At 45.8% G+C, this 16,235-nt stretch overlaps 2 protein-coding genes across 2 annotated transcripts in view; one reads left to right on the top strand and one right to left on the bottom strand.

Annotated features, from left to right (window-relative positions):
* Positions 1-5,773, bottom strand: part of LOC133514150 (synaptic vesicle membrane protein VAT-1 homolog) — a 46,289-nt gene extending 40,516 nt beyond the window's left edge. Inside the window, exon 1 of the mRNA XM_061845557.1 lies at positions 1,403-5,773. Within this exon, the coding sequence (XP_061701541.1) occupies positions 1,403-1,828 (426 nt within the window). The 5' untranslated portion in view covers positions 1,829-5,773. The remainder of the gene's footprint in view (positions 1-1,402) is intronic.
* Positions 5,774-7,451: 1,678 nt separating this feature from the next.
* The window catches only part of LOC133514153 (rho-related GTP-binding protein RhoN-like), a 41,559-nt gene continuing 32,775 nt past the window's right edge, over positions 7,452-16,235 (top strand). The window contains exons 1-2 of the mRNA XM_061845564.1: positions 7,452-7,859; positions 8,523-8,610. Of these exons, the coding sequence (XP_061701548.1) occupies positions 7,758-7,859; positions 8,523-8,610 (190 nt within the window). The 5' untranslated portion in view covers positions 7,452-7,757. The remainder of the gene's footprint in view (positions 7,860-8,522; positions 8,611-16,235) is intronic.

Raw genomic sequence — 16,235 nt, 5'->3', positions numbered from 1 at the left:
AGCTGGACCAATAACGTTTTGGGTTTTGAATACAAAATGACAGCAGCTCCGCGACATGTACAGTTACAGTAACGTCATTATGTCCACTACAGTAAAGTGTCTTATGAGCATTGTGCGACTGCATGGGTTAGCCACGCCCCAGTTGTTCTTCATCAGCCAGCTCTCAGCCTCTCAAAATAATTAGGCCAATGTTCCGTGACGGCTCAACACTACAAATGAGGCGTTTTCCTCCCTCATTTGACATAAAGACGGCCTTTGCCCAACGTGGACGCCGGGGGTCGAACAGGGCCCCGTTTGTCAAATGCCGACTTCCTCAATGGGGGTCATTGAAGTAAGATCGTGTATTGCCGCGGCGGTGCGATTGTGGCGTGTTGGGGAATAAAACAAGGGCGAGGTGGGGCTCTTTTCTGCTACACCTTGCCAAGCTCGGTGCGCCACCGCCGCGTCGACCCCGCCGGTATCAAGACAGTCGGTGGAACCGCCGCACCCGCGTCTCGTGTCTCTGCAAAATAAAACCCCACCTGCAAATTTTCGATCCCTTTCCGATATCAAATCCATACAAAGGGGGCATTCATAGCTTTCACGTGCTGAATCATGCAAACAAAGCTCCTCGCCCCCATCCCCCACCCCCTCCGCCACATTTGGCCACAAATTAATAGCCTGTCTCTCGATTCGCTTGACACTTGGCTATTATTTTGAAGGGAGGATAGCCAAACTTCCGGTGGTGTCCCAAAAATCTCGTTAATTTCACGTGGCTCTTGTCCACGCCTTGGTGCACGTCGCCCGAACACCCCCACCACCCCCCCCCCCCACCACCACCCCAAAAAAAATGCAGCGTATAAATTTCATTTTTGCTTACAATAAACGCGTTTATTTGCATATGGAACCGGGCGAACACGATAACTTTATAAGCAAAAGTTCCGCGAAGGCGAAGTGACAGCACGCAAAGCCGGAGCGCGGACGTCGCGGCGTGGGTGGGACGCCCGTTTTGCAATCTCCATCGGAGGCAAATTGCAGAATTTTGTTGTTAGGAATTCGCCAGAATTCAGTTGTCGATTCCAGCGGCATCAGCATCAGCAGCAGCCCCACTGACGCTTCCATCTTATTGCGCCGTGTGGAACAACAAGTGTCTCGATCGATCGACCCCCTTGCGCACGTCAAGAACGGATTTCAACACACGACCAATTGTAGTTTCATGCCATTGGCGTCCCTTTACGATTGTATTTATGAACACAAAGTTACACACAGTCAATTCATTATTCATGAAAATCGCCCAAACGTGCCGCACCGAGCAGCCGCCGGACACGCCCATATCAAAATCTCCAAGCCGCGTCGCTTTTCGCCGAACCTCGGCGTTCGATTCCCCTATTTGCAAAGGTGGCATTGATGCGTTTGTGCTTACTTTTCTGTCCGTCACCTCCTCGCCGACAGCCTCCACCAGGCCGGAGCACTCCATGCCGGGGCTGACCGGCGGGGACGGCAGCCGGTCGTAAAGCCCCTGGCGGGCCATCAGGTCGGCGAAGTTGAGCCCGCACGCCTTGACTCGCACCTGGACCTCGCCCGCCTTGAGGGTCGGCTTGCCCTTCTTCACTTGCAGCTTGACTTTGTCGTAGCCGCCGTAGCCGGTGAGGACCAGGGAGCGGTACGTGAACGCCTCTTCCTCGGGGACCTTCTCGGTGGTCGCCGCCGCCGGGGGAGCTGCGTCCGCCGCAGCCGCCGGGGCGTCGGTAGCCCCGGCGGGCGCGGTTTCCGACTCGGTCTTGGGCTCCTCGGTGGGCTTCTGGTCCACGGCGTTCTGCTGCTGAACAGGTGCGTCTTCTCCCGACATGTTTGCAAAGAAGCTTCGCAAGGTAAGGCTGCGATCGTTTTCAAAGATGTGCGTGGGACGTGGACGTGGGTTTGCAAAATCAAACGGGGTTGCGCGGACTCTTTTTTTTTTTTTCTTCTTGCAGAAACCACTCCACCAAAAAAAAAAAAAAAAACTGACAAAGTGTGCTGAGTGGTGGAGAGGAGTGGTGGCCGTCGACGCCGGGCTGGGGGCAGCGAGAGTGTGAGTGGGATGAGACGAGGGCAGACTGGAAAACACGGAGAGTTGACGAAATCCGGTGATTGGGCGGATTTGGGCCGACGATTGGGGAGGGGCTCGAACGCTGATCTGAAAACCATTGTACTAGGCGCATCGCTTGCAGGAAAGACAAAAAAAAAAAAAAATCAATTTTTGGGCATATTCTGTTGAGATGTCGCATTTTTTTTTTTTGTCAATTCTCGGTTTCGATGGACAGCATTGACAACTCTGCAGAAATCATGGATGGAAGTCTTGACATGGTGGACAAATGGATGCTTCTGACTTTTTAGCATAGTTTTGGGAAGGCCCCTTTAAGGCCAACTAGTTGAATTTCTCTAAATGTGCTGACTTGGGATTGTATCTATTTAATGATTTTTGTGTGGAAGATTTTCCTCAGTAAATGTTCCATTTGCAAGGTACATAGAGCAAAGACGCATTCGCACCTTGAACAGTTTTTCATCTGAAATGAACAAAATTGACACATGGGCCTTCTCTTTGTATGCACGTGAAGAAACGCGCTTACGTTCATTTTGCTCTGAAATTCTGAGGTTCGATTCGACTCCACTTTTCTTCCCGGTGGGGAGGAGGAGACACCTTGTGGCCGCAAAGTGCCACTCGGCAATTCTTGCAGAGGAGAAAAAATAAAAAATCAGCAGTCTCGATCGATATCCCGCAAAGGCTTTGAGCTGTGTCGCAATCAGGATGATTGATTGATTGATTGATTTTTGGTCACTGTCAAGCGTGTTACTGCTCATGTCAGTCTCTTTTTTTTGGTTAAAGATTTATGTATCGTGGGTGACCACAGCAAGTAGCATTCCTGGAATCCTGGCAGAGTGGCTTGGAAGAGGAAGAAACGCGCAATGAGTCGGAAAAGGCCATAAAATGCTCTGAAAAGTCTCGAGAACCGGCCTGTGGCTGAAGAAAGACACAAGCACGATTTGTGGAAACCCAGACACTCGATGCCATCTTCCAGCTAAGATACTGTCGGTTACTCTTTACTCTGTGCTGTAATTAGGACTACAACAAAAAAGAAAAGTACCAGGAGTGAAAGCGGGTGGGCCTGCAGGGAGTCTCGGCGCGTTCTCTGAGGATTTCTGTGGACTACAAAACGTGGAATTTAGAGCAGCTCTTGTCGAGGAAAAGAAGGATAGAGCAGTAACAAATATTGGAAGATCTGTAGTATTCTAGTATTTGCTGAGTAAAATCAATGGACATTGTTTTCCCTGGCTCGGCCATGGGCCACCTTGCCACTCCTATGGAGCCAGGAATTGAGGTGGGGCTCAGTAAGGAGTACCCAGTCCCCGGATCTCCAATTATGGGGAGACCTTCAGGTCCCCGAGCTGGTGTGCGACAAGTTTCGACTAGTCATCGTCGGGCTTCACTTGACAGATATCGTCCATAATCACCACCGTGTTCAGACACAAGGGTGTGCAGCGAACAGACGAGTCTGCGGGTCGATGGTCAACTTTGTGGTCTTGTCGTCAGAATTACGGCCACATGTTTGGGACACCTGGGAGAGCTTTGACTTCTTCTTCTTGTACTTCTCCTCCTTCCCTTGTTGTTGTTTCTCTACACTGATCTAAAAAAAAACAAAAAACAAAAAAAGACTGGGTGGCTCATTGGCCACCAAAACTGAAGTCTCTATCCGCCATCTTGACACTCCCAAAACAACCTTGCCGACCTGTGCGGCGATTAACTGTGTTAATCGTCAGTTTCGTGGCTGTGAGAAAACATTCCACATGTAAGTTAGAAAGATTTACTATGACATTGTTAAAGTTTGTTTGTAAAGGTTTTTTTTTTTTTTCTGATGATCTTAATTCACTTGAACAAAGTTTTGTTTACGGTTGTTGTTTTTCACTGGTCACTCTCTGCTTCACCTTTACAGGCCGACGGTTTTTCACGAAAAAGCGGTCAGTGTTTTCCCAAACCTCACCAGTGGATAAGCAAGAAAACATGTTTTCAAATGAAATTTTTGATGAATTTCATAATACAGAACTCTGCAGACTGAATTTTATTTTCAAATGCGAGGAAACAAGTTGAAATTTTCTGTGTGAAATAGAACGTTGCAGAGACAAATAAAGAATGCATTTAGCATGTATTTTCCCATTGCGAGTCCTTATTTCCAAAAATATATCTAATTGATTGACTTGAAATTTTATGTTTTATGACAAAAAATGCGAAGTTTTTTGCTATGTTATGATGATAGCGCTTCACATCATATTTTTGGAAAAATTAGCATGTCACAGAAATCGGGCCCTAGGTAATATGCAAGGTTTCTTGCGAGTCACGGTGTTCTATGTCTTTCCTTTGCACTTAGCTTTTTTTTTTTTTGGCCTTACCCAGTCGAATTAAAAATTCTTCATGTTTCAAGAACTGAAAAAACATCAAGCTCACACGACCAGTTTTAATTCTACATGCCAAACTTTGAGAAAAACCCCGCCATAATCCAACCTGTGAACCATGTCCTCCACACGTTTGGGAGTACCAAGATGGTGGCCAACTGGCTTCAACCAATCGATGTTTATGCGCTATCCAGTCGTTTTTTGTTGTTGTTTTTGTTTTTAATAGATCAGTTGGTTGTTCCTCTGCTACTTCTTCTCCCTCTTTGTATTATCCAGCAGTCCTGCTGTCTTATGGAGCAGTGCTGCCATTTGCAGCTCAGTATTGGAACTATGACAGACATCATTAACCGTTGTGTACTGTGTTTATCATCTGGAGTACGATAAAACGTGATGATTATTTTCAGTTATCCGTTTGGTCTCTCGTATTTAATAGGAAAATAAATGGTTTTCATGCCACTTCTTCACTTGTTTAAAAAAAAAACAACAAACTGATGTGTGTACCCTGGTTAAGAAAATTAGCCCTACATGCTTAAAGGTGTTTTGGCTACTGTACAAATAGCCAGCTCACCTTAAATGATGGTTGTCAGCTCAGTTGCGTTAAAATGTACTTTTCACTTCAAATGAAGTACAGTAAAGCCTCGGTTTTCAAACGTCCCCGTTTTCGAACAAATCGGTTTTCGCATGAAAATTTCAAGATTTTTTGTCTGTTTCTGTTTTCGAACGAAAATCCGTACTCGAATGCCACTGGGAAAAAAAAAAACATAAATAACATAATGCGCCTGGCCAGGCCAGATGACCCACGACGCGCTTTGATGTGAATTCCCACGTCGCCGAAAAAAAAACAGGAAATAACATGACGCGTGCGGCGCAATCAGCGAAATTTGAGTTTTCTGTATAACGCAGCCTCGGTACGCAGACGTGTCCCGGTAGTGTCTGTTGTTTGTCCCAAGTGTTGACATCAAACCCATCTGTGCCAAGTGTGATGAAATCCATAATTTCATTCGAACTTCATCACCCTAATAAATCTGAATGTAGCAGAGCACTCCAAAATTTGAATGATGTCGTGCGGAACCACTTCAGAAATGTTCTTAAGAGACGGCAGAAACAAATGACAGATTCATTTTTTGTTAAAAGTGGGCGAGTCACCACCCTCGAAGACGTTTGATATCAGTACAGTTGTTGAAGCATTTCCGCATTTTTGTTTTGTTTATTAACTCGACTTATGAATGTTTTTTTGCGTTACTTTTTGTAAAAAAAAAAAGAAAAAGATTTTTCCCCCTCATTATTGTTTTGTTAAGTTATTATGCACTTTTGTTAATTAAAATAGTTCATCATTTTTGTTTTGTTTGATAGCTCGAGTTATGAATCTTTTTGTTACTTTTTGTGAAAATAAAAAAATGCCCCCCCACCCCCTTCATTTTTGGTTTTTTTTAAAAGTTGTTCTGCACTTTTGTTAATAAAAAAAAATGTTTACAAGGCTGAGGGCCGAGTCACTACAGATACGGCAATGCACTCCCAGCCTAGCGTACTCTACTACAAAAGCATACATTTTAAGCAAAAATAAATGTATTCCTTAAATTATTTTATTATATAAAGTATTTAAACTATACATGTATTTCTACTGTGCAGTTTATATTCAGGAAAAGCTTTAAAAATGTTTTTTAAAAACTTTTTTTTTTTTTTTAGGCTTGGAACGCATTATTTCTTTTCCCATTCATTGTAATGTGAAACTTCGATTCGGTTTTCGAACAATTCACTTTTTGAACCGTTTTCTGGAACGAATGGTGGTCGAGAACCGAGGCGTCCATCCAATGCAGTTGAGGTTCGCCCACCAGAGTGCAGTGTGACTCTTCCGAGGGGCTGCAAAGGGGCGCATGCCCACCTCTGCAGTGCTCGCGGTACTTGCAGTTTAATGAGCTCATTCATTCAGCGCTCCAAACCATTCATTCACTTCCCAAGTCAAAGCAAGACGAGCTATAAACACAAAGCAGTCGGCCCGAACCGCCACGTTTTACGGTCGACTTCATAAACATACGCCAGGTTTATTGTGCCTCCATTACTGGCGCTCATTTCCGTGTGAGCTGTTACATTTGTTTGATTTTCTCAATGTTGGCCCGCTTTTATTCCATATGACTGGCAGGAATTATGTCAATATTCTTGTTAGTATCAAATCTGGATCTAGTCAAACAGGTTGGTCGTCTGATATACGAATGGTATACGAACAATACATTTATGGACATATAATCATGCGTCAATGGCACGGTGGATCAGCTGCTAAAGCGTTGGCCTCACAGTTCTGAGGTCCTGGGGTCCGATCCCGGCCCCGCCTGTGTGGATTTTGCATGTTCTCCCCATGCCTGTGTGGGTTTTCTCCTGCACTGCGGTTTCCTCCCGCCTCCCAAAAACATGCAACATTAATAGGAGACTCTAAATTGCCCCAAGGTGTGATTGTGAGTACGCCTGTTTGTCTCTATGTGCCCTGCGATTGGCTCATGACCAGTTTAGGGTGTACCCTCCCTCCTGCCCCATGACAGCTGGGATAGGCTCATGCACCCCCCGCGACCCTCTTGAGGATAAGCGGCAAAAGAAAATGGATGGATAAATTGGCCCTAGGTGTGATTGTGAGTGTGACTGTTTGTCTCTATGTGTCCTGTGATTGGCTGGAAACCAGTTCAGGGTGTGCCCCGCCTCCTGCCTGTGGACAGCTGGGATAGGCTCCAGCACTCACCGCGACCCTCGTGAGGATAAGCAGCGAAGGAAATGGATAGATGGATATACTGTATCAACAACCTACGATATATATTTTACGGTACCTTTTTTTTTCTAAATCTAAACTCAAATTTTGTATTATATTTTTAATACATGTTTTTAAATAACAGGAAATATGGTCATGATAGTACGGAAGCATATTTTTACGTACTTTTGATATATATAATCCTGTACGTCTCTCGCTCCACGCATGCATTATTTGATTATTTTACATTTTTTTCTTTTTTTTAAATTGCACAATATCAATCATCGCAGCGACAATGATAATTCCACGTTTGACTAAGTAGTTCTTCAACGTTGGGTGAGGAGGTGAAAATTAACCTTTGAACCCTGCTTGCGCGCGCACACGTCACTTCAAGACTTGCGTCCGCGCGCGCCCGCCCGCATACCCTCCTCCCCTGCCCGCCTGGTGGCTCAGCTCAGTCCGGTCAGCGGGCACCGCGAACGGCACTCTGCCAGTCTGTCAGCCGGCACACCGGCCGAGGCTGCGCTGTGGAGCTGCGCGGAAGTGCCGTTGGCTGCTTTTGTTTGTTTCTCCCGTTCACGGATGTTGACGAACACCGACCGAACCGCTGACCGGCATGGAGAGTCAGGGCAGCCGCTGTAAGGTCGTGGTGGTGGGCGACGCGCAGTGTGGCAAGACGGCGCTGCTGCACGTTTTCGCCAAGGACGCCTACCCGGAGGTGAGGACCCGGGCAACTTTCTGCTTACCTTGTCCTGTTTTCATCTCGTCTGGAACTTAAAATAATAAACAAAGTCCAGCTGCTTTTAATTTGGAGGCACGTGTGTAAACTTCCAAAGATTAATGGAGTTACACGACATTAGCATTATCGGCCTTGAATTTTAAAGAGGATTACAGTTTTATTTTCCTGAAAATTTACCCTGCTCAAATTTTTCTACAGAACATTTCTCAAGACCTGTAGGACCCAAGTGCTATAGAATTTCTATACAAACGTTTTTGTTCTGTAGAAATTCTGTCGAAAATCACAGCAAAAGTTGTTCTGTACAAATTCTATACTATTCTATAGAATTTTTTTGCAGGGTATTTTTAACTCCATGGAAAATCAATCAATTCCTAGCCAACGTCATACTAAGTCGGGAGTGTCAAGACTTTAGGTAGCTATGACTTTTTTTTTTTTAATTAAATCCAAGTTTTAGACTTTTCATAAGTTTTAGCTTTAGGAATCCACTCATTGGAGATTTTATTAGGTACTTTGCAAACGTTTAATATTTTTTTTTTTGCCAGTGATTGAGGAAAATAAATGTATTTCACACTTTAATTTAGTATTTTTTTTGGATGAAGCTTGCTAATGAAGTGTCTGAAGCAAAATTTTTGGGGTTTTTAGACGTACGTGCCCACCGTGTTCGAGAACTACACGGCCAGCTTCGAGATCGACAAGCACCGCATCGAGCTCAACATGTGGGACACGTCCGGTGAGTCCTTTTGCTTGCCCCCCCCGATCCCCCATTCCGAGCTGTCTCGTGTACGAAGTCTGGTTCTGACCCAGACAGACAGTTTGTTGCCACCATGTCGGTCTCGTAACTCCGATTCTTGGTCACGCGGTCAAATCTACAAAACAGCCAAGCAAAACACATAAATTGGGGGACTCTTAAATGAACATACTGCTGTAATTTGAATATGAAAATAAGATTCATAAGAGTCAATTCAGAGACTCTCGCTAGCCTTTTCTCATTGGCCAAGCCTCGAAAGCACAGGTGTCAAACTCGAGCCCGGGGGCCCAAATCTGGCCGCCGCATTGATTTTATGTGCCCCGCAAAGGAAAATTCCGAGAATCAACTTCCATGATGTTTTTAAACAAAACCTATATTAAAGTTTCAAATCGACACATCATAAATGATAGCATTGAGATATTGCAAGCAATATTCTGTGGTAGTTCAAAAACCAATTGCCCTTGATTTATGATTTATAAAACCAGCTTTGTAAATATGACAAGGTGAAAAATTTTCCCGGTTTCACGTTCATAACAGCCCTCTGAGGGGAAACGGTAACTACAATGTGGCCCGCGACAAAAACGAGTTCGATACCCCCGCTCTAAAGGTTTCTCAAACTTTGCCGTCGCGCTCCGCACTCGCTCGTCGGGAGTTCTTTGATTTTAAAGGTCTTGGCTTTTGGTAGAAATGGCTGCTTTGAACCAAAATAGCCAAAGCTCCTCTTCAGTTTTACGCATGGAACGCTGAGGCTAATTTCACGCATCATATTATGATGGATGTCCGCGGAGTCCGGGGCGATCATTTTTAATAATTTCCCAGCGTGCGCGACTAAGACTGGACGGAGAAGGCGGGCACGATTCCGCAAGCGCCCCAAGTGTTTCGTTTAGGGGAAGCCGTTTGCCACGCCGTGACATTTAAAAACATCAAAATCCGGGACCCCCCCCCACCACCACCACCACCCACGAGGCGGACCTTCTACCGTAAACATTCCCAACTCAAAGCTATCTTTAGATTTATAGACGTCGCCTCATGGGCGGCCAGAGAAAGAATGTTGTTGTTTTTGCGTCGGCCCCCCGAGAGCCTTAAGGCCGCCCTTGCCCCCCCCCCCCCCCTCGTGTCCCCCAGTGGCCGTAACGCAACTTAGGAGGGGCTCCTCATTACCGTGGCTAATGACGCTGTGGGAATGTTTTGCCTCTGTGGATCTTTACAACCCTGAACCACCTTTTCCACTGTTGGTCTTCACTCTTCTTCGTCACCACAAATATGTCGCCCCTCCACAGGGCACATGAGCCGGCCCCCCCTCCACAACTCACCCCCTCCCCATATGTGTGTTCCATTATCCACGCAGATGTTCATGTGTTCTCTCAACAAGAATAATTGGCTCCGATGGAAAACGGCTTTCATTGAAGAATTCGGGCAAGCTAACACAACACCCCCCCCCCCCCCCCCCCGGCCCCCACCTTTTTGCTTCTGCCAGTTTGATTTTAGGGCATCCGTTTTTTTTTTTTAACCATTTTTTTGTGTTTTCCAAAGTACGCTTCTTCATACTGTGCATCCAGGAACAATTGAAACAGTTAACGAAAAAGGCGACAAGTGTTGCCACGGTTACCTTGGGAAAAAAAAAGATTTACTGATTGCCCCTTTTCAAATTAACTCAATTTAATGATTACTGGGTTTTAGAACTTAGTCATGAAATTTATTTTATCCGTTGATACTTACGAATGTTAAGACGCAGGTGTCAAACTCGAGGCCCCGGGGCCAGATCTGGCCCGCCAGATGATTTTATGCAGCCCGCGGAGGAAAATCATGTGTATCAATTTCCATTCTTTAATTTTTTTGTTTTGTTCAAATCTTTACCAAAATTTCAAATTGTCATATCTTAAATCGGCAACCTTTTTGAGGCTGAGGGCTACTTCGTGATCACCGATCGTATGAAGGGCTACGTGACCTGTTTGCGGCAAATTTCAGACTCCGTTCATTTCACGTACATAAAATATTTTTGTTTTAATTTATTGTAGTAAATGACATTTACTATTTGAATTCACGTAAGCAAGTCAGATTCAGAATTGAAAGCACAAATAATAGTAAGAATTTGTAGCCGATGGTATTTTTAGAACGTACCTCGCGGGCACTTTATATGGTCCTCGCGGGCTACCATTTGCTCGTGGGCACCGCATTGGTGACCCCTGTCTTAAATTGATAACATGGAGCTATTACAAGCATTTTTGTGTTACCAAACAACAACCTCAGCCTCGGGTTGTCGAACGTCCCCGTTCTCGAACAAATTGTTTTTCGAACGAAAATTGAGATTTTTTTTTTTTTTTTTTGCTTCTGTTTCCGAACGAAAAAAATCAATGCTCAAACGCCCCCAACAAAACCCGGAAACAGCAGAATGCACGCGGCGGTTGATTCGGTTCTCGAACAAATCGGTTTTTGAACCGCATTCTTGAACGAATTGCGGTCGAGGGCCGAGGTTGTGCTGCAGTTGGAAAAAGCCATTACCCTTGATTTCTGATTCCAAAACTAGTTCATCAATTTCACGTGTAAATACGATGAGGCGGTTAAAGATTTTTATCGTTTCACCGCCATGACGGCCCTTTGAGGGGAAACTACGAGTACAACGTGGGCCGTGACAAAAATGAGTTTGACACCCCTGCGTTAAGCTAACGTAGCGCCGCGCTTAGCACAGGCTGATAACATAGCACATAACGTAGGTACGACTTCTCTGACTTCTACTCGCAAGAAATGGCGGCATGAGCTGCTCATGGACACGCGCACACACGTACTGGTAGAAAAGAATATTATAAATATAAATATATATGTAGAATTTGTGAAATGCCATTGGGTCCATAATTTAGATAACAGTCTCAATTTTCTAATTTCTCTCTCTCTCTCTCTCTCTCTCTCTCTCTCTCTCTCTCTCTCTCTCTCCCCGTTTCTCGGGTGACTCATCCGCGCCGCGATAGTAACGGACAAGTCAAGTATCTTTTGATTCTGTTATCGGTTTGGAAATAGCGCGGCGTTAAACTACACGTAACGGAATGAAGTGGTTAGATTGGAGCAGATCAGGTGTGAGGGTGGCGTGACCGACGGTGGCGGGGTCTCTTTTTCGAGACCGTGCGTTCCTTTAAGAACTGTAGGATCATTGCAACATTTTTTTAAAAGCTATATTTTAAAAAAATCCATAGGATTCTTGAAGAATATGGAGTCAGTCCTACTTTAAGTAATTGACACCTGCTAAAATGTTTAGTATTGCTTCAATCCATCTATCCATTTTCTTTGCCACTTATCCTCACGAGGGTCGCGAGGAGTGCTGAAGCCTATCCTAGCTGTCAAAGGGCTGGAGGCGGGGTACACCCTTAACTGGTCGCCAGGCAATCGCAGGGCACATCGAGACAAATAGCCGCACTCATAATCACACCTACGGGCAATTTAGAGTGTCCAATTAATGTTGCGTGTTTTTGAGATGTGGGAAGAAACCGGAGCGCCCGGAGAAAACCCATGCAGGCACTGGGAGAACATGGAAACGCCACACAGGCCGGGCCGGGGTCGAACCCGGGACCTCAGAACTGTGAGGCCAACGCTTTACCAGCTGATCTCATTGCTTCTATTAACAATTTTAACATTAAATACACAAAAACTCCACACAATCATTTGAAACGCATCTTCCAAACTTTATGCTTAAAGAGATAAAATGGCTTCAAGATGATTTGATTTTGAAAACTACTCGTGTACGTCATTTCCACTAACAATCCAGGCTAAACAAAGCCCCTCCCCAACAAACCTATCAAGAATGATCAACATTCAACATTGAACTAGTCGATGTTGGCAAAGTAGCGTATTAGTTGGCTTTTAAAAAAAAAAAAAATCAATGTTATTTTTTTTCTGTAATGGGTCTCGGTTACCCTGATAAGTTCATCAGGTGTCAAAATGTGTAACTTGGAAGAAAGGTTTTCCCGAACCTTTTTGTACTTTACAACTTACTGTCTTTTCAAAATCAATAGACTTCTTGCCTTGATATGGATCCACAAACTTTGAGCAAGACCGGATCCTTAAAAGCAGGTTCACTTCCCCGCTGCCGACATCCGGCTGCGTTGACAGAGCCTCACCGATTGTCTTGCCGTCCTCTCGGTCGGGGTCACGCGTCGTTAAAGTGCTCCGTCGTCGGCCATCGACGGGCCGGGTCCCGTTAATTCCTCTCCTGAAATTGAGCGAGGCGGTCTGAGGTATCGATGAAATTGATTTGTCAGCTTTATTATGGCGTCCTGGCGCTTTTGTGCGCAACTTCCTGTCAACAATTTGGAATTGATTCAAAGCCGAGCTGCTCTTCTTTCCTTTTCATTTATGTTTAAATGTTGGTGAGCTGTCCCTAAAGATCCATCCATTCATCCATTTTCTTTGCCACTTATCCTCACAACGGTCGCGGGGAGTGCTGGAGCCTATCCCAGCAGTCAACGGGCAGGAGGCAGGGTATATCCTGAATTGGTTGGCAGCCAATTGCAAGGGACATAAAGACAAACAGTCCCACTCGCAATCACACCTATGGGCAATTTAGAGTGTCAAATTAATGTTGCATGTTTTTGGGATGTGGGAGTGCCCACCCGGAGGAAACCCACGCAGGCACGGGTAGAACGTACAAACTCCACACAGGCGGGGCCGGGATCGAACCCGTGTCCTCAGAACTGCGAGGCCAACGCTGTACCAGCTGAGTCACCGTGACGCGTCCCTAAAAATATAAAAGCAAAAAATATATGTGATTAAAAGGAAAAACAGGACAGCATAGTGGTTCATTTTCATGCCAGATGTAAGATATTTTAGTCTGTAGTTTGAAATACTCATAAAAATCGTTTTGGTTTTTTTTGTCCTGTTCGGCTGGTGAGGTCAAGCAGAAAGGATGATTTGTATCCTTTTTTATGCTGGAGCAGACTTACTGTGCCACAGTGGAGCTGCAACTCTGATTCTTTTTCTTCTCATGGATGCTTATCGAAAGTTTCGAACGGACAGAAAAAAACAAAAGGGAAAGAGCGTTAAAAGATAACCGAATAACATAGGAAAAGAAGACAACATAAGACAGGAGATGAGTTGTTGTAAAGATGAGGAAAGTAAATCGTTGCACTGTAAACCGAGTTGAGTGACACATGTTGAATGTGGCAGTGGTGCTACACACTCTGAAGGAAGGACAGGACAGGACAGGACAGGACAGGACAGGAAGGGTACAGGACAGAGGTCGTGGATCTGGCTGTGCAACTGAAGTGTGACGGGAGTGTCTTTGTATATTCTAAACATCAATAGAAATATATGAGGCCAGCTGAACAGCGTCAGAAGAATTTATGGTGGAGGTGGGACTGCATCTGGGATCCCCGCTGAGCCCCTTCCTGTTTGCGGTAGTAACGGATAGGATGACAGATGAGGTTAGACTGGAATCCCCTTGGGGTATGATGTTCGCAGATATTGTGAAATCAGGGAGCAGGTGGAGGAACAACTGGAAAGATGGAGGCACGCACTGGAAAGGAGAGGAATGAAGATTAGCCGAAGTAAAACAGAATATATGTGAGGGGCGGAGGAGGAGGAGTGAAGATCCAGATAACGAGGGTGGATGACTTCAACGATCCAGAGCAATGGAGAGTGTGGTAAAGAAGTGAAGAAACGGGTCCAAGCGGGGTGGAACACTTGGCGGACGGTGTCCGGTGTTCTATGCGACAGAAGAGTCTCCGCTAGGATGAAGGGCAAAGTTTAGAAAACAGCGGTGAGGCCGGCCAAGATGTACGGATTGTACCCTGTGGCGATCCCTAACGGGACAAGCCGAAAGGAAAAGAAGAAGAAGAATAGAAACAAAGTAATGGCAAGTACACATAGTTGGGAGTTATTTATAGCGAGGCGCGAGTAGCCCCGCACCCGGCGAATAAGTTCCACGGGTGACGATCTGCTGAATAACCTTCACAAGTCTCCTCCAATTTCTACATTCAGAAGTCCGTACGTACAGTAGGTTTCATTTTCCTACTACACACTTTAGGATCAAAATAATTGTGTACATTTCTGCCGCTTTCCTATATTGAACAAAAACAGAAGGTCTGTTCTCGCTTCCGGGCGAAGCCAGACGGCAACTTTGTCTCTCTTCTGTGTGTTGAGACCATCTGGAGGTTGAAGTCAGTTAGAAGAGTGATTGGAGGGAATTCAAATGTTTGTCTGCGCGCCGCACAACTCGGCTGCCATTTACTCCGACGAGCTCTTCCGGCGTGTATCCGCTCCCTAATTGACTTTTCAAGTAACCTTAGCGGTCAAGCGGTCCAAATGTCAACGCGTCTCCGCAAGAACTTCCCCGAGCGTCATTAGCGCTTCTTATTCTCAGCGCTGGAGAGGATGCGCCGGTAGACAGTCGGTCTGGGAGGTTGTAATGAGCCCCAGGCATTAATGCACTCTTGTCTCTCTTCTCGATACGGCAGCCGTGCCGGGGAAAGCTTGCGGCTAATCGCTAATGCTCGCCGCATCTTGAGAAGTCCGCGTGATGACGACTCTGGAACTTACTTTATCGTCAACTGGTTTTCATATCTGTCAGTCCCTCTAGGCATGAAAACAAGCTATAATGGGATATATATATATATAATATTTTAGTTAGAGCTGCCTTTTGTTTGTTATTTAGGAAGACTGATTTGTTGAAAGCTGGTGCACAAATCAAGAACTTTGGCGGGGTCCTCGAGGGTGCATGGGAGTTCGCCTGACCAGTCTACATGTGTTTTGTTTTCTTGGAAGGAGGCGTTCGACCGTGTCCCCCTGGGAATCCTGTGAGGGGGTCCTTCAGGAGTATGGGGTACCAAACCCCCTGATACCAGCTGTTTGGTCAATGTAAGACCGGTGTCAGAATTTGGTCCACATTGCCGGCAGTAGATCGGACTCGTTTCCGGTGAGAGATGGACTCCCTTTGTCACCGATTCCATTCATAACTTTTAGGGACAGAATCTCTAGGCGCAGCTGAGGCGTCGAGAGGGTCCCAAGTATTTCCCCTCTGCTTTTTGCAGATGATGGGGTTCTTTTGGCTTCAAGCCGTGATCTCCAACTCTTACTGGACTGGTTTGCAGCCGAGTGTGAAGCAGGTGGGATGAGAATCCCTACCTCTAAATCTGAAACTATGGTCCTCAGTTACAAAAGGGTGACGTGCCGTCTCCAGGTCGGGGATGAGATCCTGCCCCAATCGGAGGAGTTCAGGTATCTCGGGGTCTTGGTGAAGAATTCAGAAGGAGATCGATAGGGAGTGTCTCCAATGAAGCGGACTTTGTATCATTCCATTGTGGTAAATGAAGGAGCCAAGTTGAAAGGCAAAGCTCTCAATTTACCAGTCGATCTACGTTCCTACCCTCACCTGTGCTCATGAGCTGTGTGGGTCATGACCGAAAGAACAAGATCCTGGATACAAGCAGCCGAAATGAGTTTCCTCTGCAGGGTGTCCAGGGTGAGAAGCTCAGTCATCCGCGAGGGGCTCAGAGTTGATCCGCTGCCACCAGATGAGGTGGCTGGGACATCTGATCCTGATACCTCCCGGACGCCTCCCTGGAGTGGTGTTCCGGGCACATCCCACCGGAAGGAGATCCCGGGGAGGACCTAAGACACGC

This window comes from Syngnathoides biaculeatus, chromosome 16, assembly GCF_019802595.1.
Source record: "Syngnathoides biaculeatus isolate LvHL_M chromosome 16, ASM1980259v1, whole genome shotgun sequence".
Taxonomy (NCBI): domain Eukaryota; kingdom Metazoa; phylum Chordata; class Actinopteri; order Syngnathiformes; family Syngnathidae; genus Syngnathoides; species Syngnathoides biaculeatus.
Note: the sequence above shows the minus strand (reverse complement) of the source record. Positions and strands in the feature narration are given on the sequence as shown.